Consider the following 13894-nt stretch of genomic DNA (forward strand, 5'->3'; position numbering starts at 1 on the left):
CTAATTAAATGTACATTAGACTGCTTGATATTATACCATAGATGACTGATACTCTGTTAATTATTTTTAAATCTTTTGTATCATTGTGCTTCAGTTTGGATAGTTTATATTGCTATCTTTTTTTAAAATATATTTTTATTGATTTCAGAGAGGAAGAGAGAGGAGAGAAAGATCAATGAGGAGTGACAATCATCTATCGGCTGCCTCTTGCATTCCCCCCTCTACCCCCACTGGGGATTGAGCCCAAAACTTGGGTATGTGCCGTGGACCGGGAATCGAACCATGACCTCCTCCTGGTTCATAGGTCAATGCTCAATCACTGAGCCATACCCAGCTGGGCTCTATTGCTATCTTTTAAGTTTGCTGATTTCTTCTTTTGTAGCATCTAATCTGTTATTAATCCCATCCAATTAATTTTTTGATTTAACGTCTATATGTTTCATCTTTAGAAAGTTCATATCTTTATACACACACACACACACACACACACACACACACACACACACTAGAGGCCTGATGCATGAAATTTGTGTAAGGGGCTCGGCCCTCGCAACCCCATCGGCCCTCAGAACCTCAGCTGCCTCAGCCAGCCCTCGCAGCCCCTCGCAGCCCCAGCTTCGTCCAGAAGGTTGTCTGGATGGTCATTCTGCTGTCCAGCCTAATCAGTATATTAGCTCTTTATTATATAGGATTCTGTCTCTCTTTACATTGTGTTCATGTTTTCCTTTAAATACTTAAACACAGTTATAATAACAGTTTTTAAATCTTTGACTGCTAATTCCATCATTTCTAGATCTGCTTATTTTAATTATTTTACTTTTAAATTTATATTACATTTTACTGCTTCTTGGGAAGTTCAGGAATGCTTCACAAGATGATGGACATTTTTGATGCTTTGAATTGTTACCTTCCTTTAAAGATTGTTGAATTCTGTTCTGCTAGTTCAGAGGTTAGCAAACAAAACCTGTGGGCCAAATCCAGCCCATGACCTAATTTTGTCTAGCCCGTGAGCTAAGAATGGTTTTTATATATTAAAGGGTTATTTCTAAAAAGAAGAAGACTAAGAAAATACAAAAGATTTTTTAAAAGAGAAAAAGAATACACAGCAGATATTGTATGTGGCCCACAAATCCTAAAATATTAACTATCTAGCATTCTATAGAAAAGAGTTTGCCAACCCCTTTAGTTACATAGTTCAATTACTTGAATTCAGATTTTTCCTTTCAAATGTTGTTTTAAGATTTGTTAAGGCAGGTGTAGAGAATAGCTTGTACTCAATGGATAATTTAGCTTCAACTTCTTAAGTGTAGCCCTTCTGGGGCCTTTACTGGAAGCAAGGTCTCTGTGTCCCTTCCTTAAAAGGTATGTTGAAAATCTACTGTGCTAGGTAAAAACTGTAATTGGTATTAATGGTAAAATAATTTAAAAGATTTCATCGTTGTTCATGGGAAATTATTAAAGGAAGAAATAAAAACCTGCTAAGTCATTGTGAGCTCCTTTTTGAAAAACCTTTAGTGGCTTTTCAGTACCATGTAGAATAATGACAAAAGTACACTTTGGTAGTCTTCTTACCTCAACTAATCAGACCTCTTTTCTGCCATTCCATTCTTATCTTCTTAATGAATAGCATTTTTATTGTTATTTAATTTTAATATAGTTTATAAGTAAGTAACATATTCCTGTGGTTCAAAACTGAAACACTATTTTGAATCACATGAATATATGAATACAATGAAAAGTGTACCTCCAGTCTTCATCTCTGACTTATTCAACACCCTTCCCCCTCAGGCAATTAATGTCATCTGCTCTTTGTTATCCTTTTATGCACATACAAGAGGCCCGGTGCACAAAAATTTGTGAACTCGGGGGGTAGGGGGGGGCCTCAGCCCAGCCTGTGCCCTCTCACAGTCTGGGACCCCTCGGGGGATGACCATCTGCGGGCTTAGGCCTGCTCCCCGGGGGATTGGGCCTAAGCTGACAATCAGACATCCCTCTGGCAGCCTGGGAGCCCTCGGGGGATGTCCACTTGCCAGCGGGGAGCAGACCTAAGCTGCAGTCGGACATCCTTAGCACTGCTGAGGAGGTAGGAGAGGCTCCCACCACTGCCTCTATACTGGCATCCATCAGCCTGGCTTCTGGCTGAGCAGAGCTCCCCCATGTGGAAGCCCACTGACCACCAGAGCGCAGCTCCTGCATTGAGCGTCTGCCCCCTGGTGGTCAGTGTGTGTCATAGTGACCAGTCATTCCCAGTCTTTCTGCTGTTAGGGTCAGTTTGCATATTACCCTTTTACTATACAGGATAGAGGCCTGGTGCACGGTTGGGGGCCGGCTGGTTTGCCCTGAAGGGTGTCCCGGATCAGGTTGGGGATCCCGCTTGGGTGCCTGGCCAGCCTGGATGAGGGGCTGATGGCTATTTTCCAGCTGGCCACACCCCTTTTGGGGGAGGGGGGCCCCACTGAGGTGCCTGGCCAGTCTGGGTGAGGGGCTGAGGGCCATTTTCAGGCTGGCCAGCGATGGAAGCTCCCAGCCTCTTCTTTTTTTTTTCTTTTTTTTTATTCTGGGGTTTGTTTAGCTTCTTTCTTTATTTATTTTTTATATTTTTTTTTAATTAAATCTTTATTGTTCAGATTATTACATTGGTTCCTCTTTTTTCCCACCATAACTCTCCTCCACCCAAATCCCACCCCACTCTCCACCCTCACTCCCCACCCACTGTCCTCATCCATAGGTGCACGATTATTGTCCAATCTCTTCCCGCACCCCCCACACCCCTTCCCCCCCCCCAAGAATAGTCAGTCCATTCTCCTTCTACGTCCCTGATTCTATTACAATCACCAGTTCATTCTGTTCATCAGATTATTTATTCACTTGATTGATTGATTCACTTGATTGATTCACTTGTTGATAGATGTGTATTTGTTGTTCATAATTTGTATCTTTACCTTTTTCTTCTTCTTCCTCTTCTTAAAGGATACCTTTCAGCATTTCATATAATACTGGTTTGGTGGTGATGAACTCCTTTAGCTTTTTCTTGTCTGTGAAGCTCTTTATCTGACCTTCAATTCTGAATGATAGCTTTGCTGGATAAAGTAGTCTTGGTTGTAGGTTCTTGGTATTCATCACTTTGAATATTTCTTGCCACTCCCTTCTGGCCTGCAAAGTTTCTGTTGAGAAATCAGCTGACATTCATATGGGTACTCCCTTGTAGGTAACTGATTTTCTTTCTCTTGCTGCTTTTAGGATTCTCTTTGTCTTTTGCTCTTGGCTTTTTAATTATGATGTGTCTTGGTGTGGTCCTCTTTGGATTCCTTTTGTTTGGGGTTCTCTGCACTTCCTGGACTTGTAAGTCTATTTCTTTCACCAGGTAGGGGAAGTTTTCTGTCATTATTTCTTCCAAGAGGTTTTCAATATCTTGCTCTCTCTCTTCTTCTGGCACCCCTATAATTCGGATGTTGGTACGCTAGAAGCTGTCCCAGAGGCTCCTTACACTATCTTTGTATTTTTGGATTCTTTTTTCATTTTGCTTTTCAGGTTGGGTGTTTTTTGCTTCTTCGTATTTGAAATCTTTGACTTGATTGCTCCTGCTTGCTCCTGCTCCGTGGCTGCCAGCCACCATCTTCGTTGGGTTAACTTGCATATAGTCACTCTGATTGGCTGGTGGGCATGGCTTAAGGCATGGTGAAGGTGCAGTCAATTTGCATGTTTGTCTTTTATTAGATTAGCTGATCTGGAAGCTCCACTCATAATTTCTACTTGTATTTGTCTGGCCAAAACTTAGTACATGACCACATACAGCTGGAAAAAAAAGGTTGGGAAAACTTGAGGTTCTGCCAAAACCGGTTTGGCTCAGTGGATAAAGCGTCGGCCTGTGGACTGAAAGGTCCCAGGTTCGATTCCGGTCAAGGGCATGTACCTGGGTTGCGGGCACATCCCCAGTAGGAGATGTGCAGGAGGCAACTGATCGATGTTTCTCTCTCATCAATGTTTCTAACTCTCTATCTCTCTCCCTTCCTCTCTGTAAAAAATCAATAAAATATATTTTTAAAAAAACAAACAAACAAAAAAACAACTTGAGGTTCTATTGCCAAAAGGAGACAAAGAAGGGGGACAATTATGGTCTCTGTTATACTGAATGAGGTTGAACATCTCTTCATATATTTAAGATAAATTTCTATTTCATTTTCTGTAACTGTTCATGTTCTTTGCCCATTTTTCTTTTGGATTGTTAGTCTTATTTAATCAATTTATAGACACTTTTTATGTATTAAATAAATTATGCATTGTCTGTGATACGCTGGGTGCTTTTCTTGGCCATTAAACTCATATTTTACTCTTTATTGGTTTTCAGTAATAAAGATGTTAGGTGAAATAAAAATTACTCTAAAAATCATAACTTTTCTTTCTTTAACAGATAACTCCAGCTATAACAAATTATGTAACTGACAAACTGGGGAAAAAGTTTGTAGAGCCTCCACCATTTGATTTGACAAAGAGTTACTGGGATTCAAATTGCACTATTCCCTTAATTTTTGTGCTATCTCCTGGAGCAGATCCCATGGCCAGTAAGTGTATATGCTATCAACTTTAAAGAAATTATAAATAAATCATCATACTTAATATCCACTTTTATATGACTGTAAGTCAGTAAATTTAGTACTTATAAGGAAAGGAAATTAGAATTTTCCAATTAAATACCTATTACTAAAAACATAAGCCATATTTTATAATTTTAGAGTAAGCAGTGAAACCATTTTTTTTGTGCCCTCTTAGGCCTGCTGAAATTTGCAAATGATAAAGCTATGACTGGAAATAAATTTCAAGCTATTTCACTGGGACAGGGACAAGGACCAATTGCAACAAAAATGATTAAAGCAGCAATAGAAGAAGGAACTTGGGTTTGCCTACAGAATTGTCACCTTGCTGTCTCCTGGATGCCCATGTTGGAAAAAATATGTGAAGATTTTTCCCCTGATGTCTGTAACTCATCCTTTAGGCTTTGGCTTACAAGTTATCCATCTCCAAAAGTATGATTATTTCCTATGGAGTTCAGTACACTTATTTAATTATCTGTTACATGTGTATCTTAGTCACGCTCTAAATGCTTAACTTTAAGAGGTTTAAAGAAAAACATTTCTGAAGTCCTCTTTTATGCCTATTTTTAATTCACTGGTGCATGCATTTTTAGGACTCAAGCTGGTTATTTTGAGTAATGCTCTGTTTTATTTTGTCTTAGTTCCCCGTAACAATTCTACAAAACGGAGTGAAAATGACTAATGAACCTCCTACAGGTCTTCGGCTAAATCTCCTCCAATCATATCTCACTGATCCAATTTCTGATCATCATTTTTTTAATGGATGCCATGGAAAGGAGTTGGTAATATTCAGCTTCTGGAACTTTTAAAATATGTTTTTATACTGATAGAATATAGAAATATAAATATTTAATTTAAGAATATTAGCCGAAACCGGTTTGGCTCAGTGGATAGAGCGTCGGCCTGCGGACTGTAGGGTCCCAGGTTCGATTCCGGTCGAGGGCATGTACCTGGGTTGCGCACATCCACAGTGGGGGGTGTGCAGGAGGCGGCTGATCGATGTTTGTCTCTCATCAATGTTTCTAACTCTCTCTCCCTTTCTCTCTGTAAGAAATCAATAAAATATATTTTTTAAAAAAAAGAATATTAAATGTTAGGCATTTTCTAAGAAGACAGAAATTGTACCTATCTTGTTCATTTTTTTCCCAATAGTTTATTTTATCTTAGTTTTTAAACCAAAGCCCAATAGCGTATTTGATTAAGACCCAAGAATAGCTATCTAGTTTACATCATTTATTCATTCAACAAATATGTGTGTAAGGTACTGTCCTAGGTACAAGTTATGAAACAATGAGAATAAAATAGACAATCCCCCAAAAATCTGCCTTCATGGAACTTAAATTTTAGCAGTAATGTTTTGATGTATTAATAATGCTTTTCAATGTATCCATGTAAAAGAGTTTTGCATATGATATTGGATACTCGAGGAGTCCCAATAAATAATACTCCTTTCCATGCCTGAATTCTTACCAATTAAGAAACAGGGAAAAGTATAAGTGCATGGGAATCAAATTATAACCTTAATTACTGATGTAGACTAAGTTGGAAGATGTAGTTTGTCTGTGAACAAATGGGCTTCATATTACTGAACCCAGAATTAAGCAGACTTATCCACCCAAAGAAACAGAAAAATTCCTTCCTGCAGAAAGCTCGCTTCTAAAAGAGAAAAGGGAGAAGCTGAGCAAAGCATATCTGGTTAACTTTTCCAAAATTTATTGATCAGATAGGTCACTCCCCTCTCCTGAATGAGTACAAGGAAGGAGAAAATTCAGGAGTATTACATTAATTGAACTTTCTCCACATGGAAGAAAACATTAGTACTAGGGGAAATCCCCTGCCCTCACCTCCAATACATGCATGCTGTATATCATATTTGCTTATTAGAGTGAGAAAAATAATGATATTGAAGGTAAAGGATTGAATTTGGATGCAAACTAGTTTGTTTCTGCTTATTGATATTTTCTGTGTGCCCTAGTTCTGAATGATGATTTTGTTTGTAACTCTGGAAGAAAAAGAGGAAACTAGGTAGTTTTAGCTATGAAAAGAATGGAGGTGTGGTGTCTGATTCCCACTCAGGGTCTGAGCTTTTGCAATTAGAGGAGAGAGCCAGAAGCAGAGAAGGGAAATTTTTAAAGATTCCAAACACAAGTTGAGCTGCTTTGAGGCTTAGATGACCCACATAAAGAATGGTACTGAGTTGGAAAAGCAGCACTCTCCTATATTACATCATTGAGCAAGCAACGCTGGCACATCAAGTTTTGAGATTAGTACAACATCCAAAGATAGCACCCTAGCCATGTATCATCATTTTTATTCACCAAGCAACTGTTCTGGTAGTAAAAACAAATGGGAGCTAGGGTAACAGAAGAAAAAGAGTGTGGTTGCCCTGTGACAATTGGTTTTCAATGTGCATCACATTCATCTGGCAGGGCCCCACTGCCAGATTTTCTGACTCAGTTGTTTTGGGATAGAGCTTAAAAAAGGCATCTCTAGGTGATGCTGATATTGATGGTCCTGGAAGCACACTTTGAGAACCATTGCCCTGGGGTTTCTGTAGCTGATGGGGGTTTTTTGTAGGCACATATGAAACTCCTTTGGAGGCTTCTAGAAATAACTGGGATGCTCTTTGATAAGACTAATTTATGACCATTGGGCCAGCAATAATTTGAACTATCATCATTTAGCTATTAAAAGTAAATGTGATCTTTATAATCACAGTTAAATTGACATCTTGGCCATTTAAATTATCTAGCAATGATAACATATTAGTTATTTATCAGTTTATATATCTGTCTCCTATAACCAGCTGTGTGCCCCTTAAGGGCAAGGATACATTTCTGAATTTCCATCCACTCATCAGTTCATCTATCCGATAAATATTTCTTGAATACATTAGGTGTAAGACACTCTTCTAGGAACTGGTAATGAACATATAAACATATCAAAATCTCTGTCTTCATGGAGCTTACATCCTAGTCAAGGGAAATATATACAAGGCAAGCTTAAGCATAATCCCCGTAAACCTCAGGCCGTATTAAAGTTACAGATGTCAGTGGCCCTCTCCTGGAGATTCTGATTCACTAAGTCCAAAGTGGAGCTCAGGAACTGGTATAATAAACAAGTAACAAAGGAAATTCAGATGTTAACTAGTTTGAAAACCATTACCATGGTTGTATTATGAACTATGGGAGGACAAAGAAAGGAGGGGAGAAAGGAAATAAATATTTATTGAACTCCAGCAGGAATATACAAGCCTTATAACTCTAATATATATATAACAACCTTGTTTTTTAAATAAGGAAACTCAGGCAAATCAAATAAAGTGTCTAAGTCATATAGCTCACAAGTGTTAGAGGTGGGATTTGGTACCCAGATCACTGTCTCTTCCCACTTCTGTGTGATTGAGGAAAACTTCTTGGAGAAAGTGACATTTGAAGTAGACACAGGAACTATGCCTAAAGGCACAGAATTATGACAAAGCTGTTGAAAAAACAACAAGTAGCTTATTTTGGCTTGACTTATGGGAGATAAGAGTGGGAAAGAATATAGGAACAAGACTGTGAAAATCTCTATATGCATTGCTAAGGAATTTGGATGAATAAACACAAACCAGCACCACATCATAGAAAACAAGCCAAAAGGCAGATCTCACTGATGCTGGGTTGATGATATCATCTTTAAGATGATGATATTAGCCTGCTGCCACCTTGGGTTTAGTCACAAGATGTACCCTGGAAAATGTAATTCAGAGATCAGTTGGAAAAAAACACATATGGGGTGTAGGGGAATGCTGCCTTCAGAAAGGATTATATATATTTAAGAGTGTTTTTAGAATATGTGAATGGTCACCTCAAGAAACCCATTATGTGAAAATATGTGGAGAATACACCTAAATTAGTTGATTGCTCTAATTGACAAAAGGTTTTTCCCTATTAAATGTATCACCACAGCATTCATCTAGTATATGTAAAATAAGCTTTGGTTTATGTACAACATTTCAAGAATACAGCTATTCAGTTAAGTCATGGTATACTTTCATTTTAATATTACAGAAACAATTTCTACTACCATGTCACATGAAAATAGCTGGATGGATTTTTACGGCATTTGGAGCTAAGTTTGAGGTGGCCTAACTTAAAATACAGACGGTGTAGCATACTTGAAATTTACTTGCAGGGATCTCAAAGGGATGGGAGGCCATCCTCCAGAGTTCTATCACAGGCTTAGTGAGAGGCCCATGTGACATGCATGTGAAGATACCATGGAGAAAGTAAATAAAAAATGTTTTCCAAAAGTGATCTCCAAATGGAAAGTCACAAAATCAGAAACTATATATTGGTATTTTAATAACACTAGAGGCCCAATGCATGAAATTCATGCACTGGTTGGGTCCCTAGAGGCTGGAAGCAGCCAGCCGAGTACTCCCTCCCTTCCCCCAGCTGCTGACCAAGGCCTCCCTACCTTCCCCCAGCAGGCCCCAACCTCTGGTTGAACTCCCAGAAGAACTCCCAGTCAAGGGGACAATTTGCATACTATGCTTTTATTATATCTACTAGAGGCCAGATGCACAAAAATTTGTGCACTCAGGCGGGTCCCTCAGCCCAGCCTATGCCCTCTTGCAGTCTGGGACCCCTCAGAGGATGTCCACCTGTTGACTTAGGCCTGCTCCCTGGGGGGATCGGGCCCAAGCTGGCAGTCAGACATCCCTCTGGCAGCCCAGCAGCTTTTGGGGATGTCCACTTGCCAGCAGGGAGCAGACCTAAGCTGCAGTCGGACATCCTTAGTGCTGCTGAGGAGGCAGGAGAGGCTCCTGCCACCACCACTGTGCTGGCAGCCATCAGCCTGGCTTGTGGCTGAGCAGGGCTCCCCCTGTGGGAGCACACTGACCACCAGGGGCAGCTCCTGCATTGAGCGTCTGCCCCCTGGTGATCAGTGTGTGTCATAGTGACCAGTCATTCCCAGTCGTTCTGCTGTTAGAGTCAAATTGCATATTACCCTTTTTTTTAAAAAAAAAAATTTTTTTTTTTATTGCTTAAAGTATTACAAAGGGTATTACATATGTATCCATTTTATCCCCCCGCCCTAGACAGTCCCCTAGCCTCCCCTATCCCCCAGTGTCTTATGTCCATTGGTTATGCTTATATGCATGCATACAAGTCCTTTAGTTGATCTCTTACCCCCCTACCTCCTGCCCCCCAACCCTCCCCGGCCTTCCCGCTGCAGTTTGACAATCTGTTTGAGGCAGCTCTGCGTCTGTATCTATTATTGTTCAAAAGTTTATAATGGTCTCTATTGTCCATGAATGAGTGAGATCATGTGGTATTTTTCCTTTATTGACTGGCTTATTTCACTTAGCATAATGCTCTCCAGTTCCATCCATGACGTTGCAAATGGTAAGAGTTCCTTCCTTTTTACAGCAGCATAGTATTCCATCGTGTAGATGTACCACAGTTTTCTAATCCATTCATCTACAGATGGGCACTTAGGCTGTTTCCAGATCTTAGCTATGGTGAATTGTGCTGCTATGAACATAGGGGTGCATATATCCTTTCTGATTGGTGTTTCTGGTTTCTTGGGATATATTCCTAGAAGTGGGATCACAGGGTCAAATGGGAGTTCCATTTTCAGTTTTTTAAGGAAACTCCATACTGTCTTCCATAGTGGCTGCACCAGTCTGCATTCCCACCAGCAGTGCACAAGTGTTCCTTTTTCTCCACATCCTCTCCAGCACTTGTCGTTTGTTGATTTGTTGATGATAGCCAGTCTGACAGGTGTGATATGGTACCTCATTGCTGTTTTGATTTGCATCTCTCGGATGATTAGTGACTTTGAGCATGTTTTCATATGTCTCTTGGCTTTCTGGATGTCCTCTTTTGAAAGGTGTCTATTTAGGTCCTTTGCCCATTTTTTGATTGGATTGTTTATCTTTCTTTTGTTAAGTTGTATGAGTTCCCTATAAATTTTGGAGATTAGGCCCTTATCAGATATATCATTGGCAAATATGTTTTCCCACACAGTGGGTTTTCTCGTTGTTTTGTTGATGGTTTCTTTTGCTGTGCAGAAGCTTTTTATTTTGATGTAGTCCCATTTGTTCATTTTTTCTTTAGTTTCAAGTGCCCTAGGAGCTGTATCAGTGAAGAAATTGCTTCGGCATATGTCTGAGATTTTGTTGCCTTTGGATTCTTCTAGAATTTTTATGGTTTCCCGTCGTACATTTAAGTCCTTTATCCATTTTGAGTTTATTTTTGTGTATGGTGTAAGTTGGTGGTCTAGTTTCATTTTCTTGCATAGCATATTACCCTTTTATCATATAGAATAGAGGCCTGGTGCACGGGTGGGGGCCAACTGGTTTGCCCTGAAGGGTGTCCTGGATAAGGGTGGGGGTCCTGCTGGGGTGCCTGGCCAGCCTGGGTGAGGGGCTGATGGCTGTTTGCAGGTTGGTCAAGTCCCCCAGTGTGGACCCTCACCCCATGGGGGTTTGGCCAGCCTGTGTGAAGGGCTGATGGCTGTTTTCAGGCTGCCCAAACCCTCTTAAGGGTGGGGGTCCCCACTGGGGTGCCTAGCCAGCCTGGGTGAGGGGCTGATGGCTATTTTCAGGCTGCCCAAACCCCCTTCAGGTGGGGGTCGCTACTGGGGTGCTTGGCCAGCCTGGGTGAGGGGCTGAGGGCTGTTTTCAGACTGACCAAGCCCCCCGGCAACCGAAGCTCCCAGCCTTTCCTTTTTTTTTTTATTCGCTCCAGCTCCGTGGCCACAGCGACTGGAAGCAGGTATCTGGGGTTTATTTACCTTCTATAATTGAAACTTTGTTGCCTTGGGAGGAGGCAGCAGCCGGCTGGGAAGCTTGGCTTCTTCCATCAATGGGGCAACCAAGCCTCCTGCTTGCTCCAGCTCTGTGGCTGCAGCCACCATCTTGGTTGGATTAATTTGGATATAGTCGCTCTGATTGGCTGATGGGCGTGGCTTAAGGTGTAGTGAAGGTACAGTCAATTTGCATGTTTGTCTGTTATTAGGTAAGATAATAATTAAAGGGTAATATGCTAATTAGACCAGACATCTTCTGGCCATCATTCTGATGTTCTTCCTGACAGAGCCAGGGCCAGAGGGAAGCCAGCCTGGGTCCCAGGTGCCTGCGGGTGGCCAGAGGAGGGAAGCAGCCTGGGTCCCAGGTGCCAGAGAGAAGCTGGTGCCAGCAGCTGGGGGGAAAGAAGGCCTACTCTTGCACAAATTTTCATGCATCGGGCGTCTAGTAGGATAATAGTTATATATTCTCCTGCACTTGTAATCTCAAGCATGTGCCAATGAGTCTATAGGATAACAGTTAAGTATTGAAGTTATAAATACCTATGAACAATACCAAGGTATTATTAGCCGATACTTTGGTAAATGGTAGAGTCATTACATTTTAATGAATTTTAATATTATTGCAGTTTGTCTAGCTTTGAAGGTATTAAGTCATAAAATTAATACTTTTTAAGTAGAAGTTTTTAGTGATATATGATCACAGAACCTTACAATGAAAAAGATCACTGACTCCCCTTGCTTAACTGAAGGAAATCTGATCAGAATTTTTTTCTTGTTATATAATTTTTATATTAAAGGCATGGGAGAAGTTGCTGTTTGGAGTTTGTTTCTTTCATGCCCTCGTACAAGAGAGAAAGAAATTTGGTCCTCTTGGTTGGAATATTCCATATGGATTTAATGAATCAGACTTACGCATCAGTATTCGACAACTGCAGGTAAAATTAGAAAGGAACTAACACTAATGGAGGATAACTGTGTATCAGGCCCTTTGCTTAGAAAAACTTAATTCTCCCAACATCACTAATAGGTGGGTAGATAGCAATAATAATTACAACTATGGTTTATGAAGCACTATCTCCATCTGGATTTTTCTCCTGCTACAAATAATGGAAAACCCAATTCAAACTGGCTTAAACCATAATGAAAGTGTAGAGGAAGCACAGGCTCTGGAAGTTGGTTGATTCAGCAAAAGTGTTGTCATCAGGACCCTGTCTTTTTGCAGTGCCCTCCTCAGTGTTGGCTTTATACAGGCCCTCGCTGTCCCTCTCCTCTTCTCCACTCAGTGAAATCAACAATTTTGCTATATCAGTCAACAGAAACAGGCTGTCTAATTTAAGTAGAAAGTAATTTATTGAAAGAATATTGGGTAGGTCATAGAATCACCAAGATGGCTGGAGAACCAAGGCATCCAGAGTCATACTCAGAGTCACCTCATATCTGGTAAGAGTAGAGCCTCCACTTTTCTTGAATATTATACACTGCAGCTCACATACCTGCCACACACACACTGGTCTGCTGCAGGCCCTCTGATCTCATAAAACAATTCTTTGCTGTTCTTCCTTCTTTGCTTAAAACCCTAGTTCAGTCTAGGATGGATGCACCTGAGGAACCAAGCCCAGGTCAGAGGCGTAGGCTTTAGCTATAAGGGAGGCTAGGACTCACAGTGTGAGACATTCAGATGGTTGGCAGGCTCCCTCCAAATAAATAAATAAATAAATATCTACTGTAAATCCCTACTAACTCAGACTTTGAACTCGGCACATTACTTATATTCTGATTCTCACAGCAACCCTATAAGGTTGGTACTATTCTTATTTTTAAGAAAGCCAAAACTAGGAAGTGAACTTGCCCAATTAGGTAAACACAGAATATTAATACTTTTCTGTTTTTTAGCTGTGATAAGGGCCTTTATGACATGTGGCCTCCAAAAGGTCACCCAAGATAACGCATGGTGATAATTCCTTCAACCCCACTTCTGTGTAGATAGATAGATAGATAGATAGATATTTAATGTCATCTTAAAATAGAAATGAAGTGAAAGACTTTGTTTTTCTTGTTTTATGTTTCATTTTTTCAGTTATTTATAAATGAATATGACACAATTCCATTTGAAGCTATCTCTTACCTGACTGGGGAGTGTAATTATGGAGGAAGAGTGACAGATGATTGGGACAGACGTCTCCTCTTAACCATGCTGGCTGACTTTTATAATACAAACATAATTGAAAACCCTCATTATAAATTTTCTCCCAGTGGAAACTATTTTGCACCTCCCAGAGGCACCTATAATGATTACATTGAATTCATTAAGGTAACTGATATCACTGAAAATAGGGTTAGATTTAAGTGTGATTTTTCTAAAAAGCAAATAGTGAACAATACCAAGGTAATGTATAGGGTTAGATAAGTATTATTTCAATCAGTTTTCAAAATATTTTGTTTCTAATAATTATTAAAAATTAGAAAAGTTTGATTCCATTATTGTTTGGTTGATTTTTAAC

At 40.2% G+C, this 13894-nt stretch overlaps 1 protein-coding gene across 1 annotated transcript in view; it reads left to right on the forward strand.

The window, feature by feature from the left end:
* Positions 1-13894, forward strand: part of DNAH12 (dynein axonemal heavy chain 12) — a 283964-nt gene that overhangs the window by 256171 nt on the left and 13899 nt on the right. The window contains exons 65-69 of the mRNA XM_059663211.1: positions 4412-4562; positions 4771-5024; positions 5234-5374; positions 12191-12328; positions 13471-13704. Of these exons, the coding sequence (XP_059519194.1) occupies positions 4412-4562; positions 4771-5024; positions 5234-5374; positions 12191-12328; positions 13471-13704 (918 nt within the window). The remainder of the gene's footprint in view (positions 1-4411; positions 4563-4770; positions 5025-5233; positions 5375-12190; positions 12329-13470; positions 13705-13894) is intronic.

This window comes from Myotis daubentonii, chromosome 14 (genome assembly GCF_963259705.1).
Source record: "Myotis daubentonii chromosome 14, mMyoDau2.1, whole genome shotgun sequence".
Classification (NCBI taxonomy): Eukaryota; Metazoa; Chordata; class Mammalia; order Chiroptera; family Vespertilionidae; genus Myotis; species Myotis daubentonii.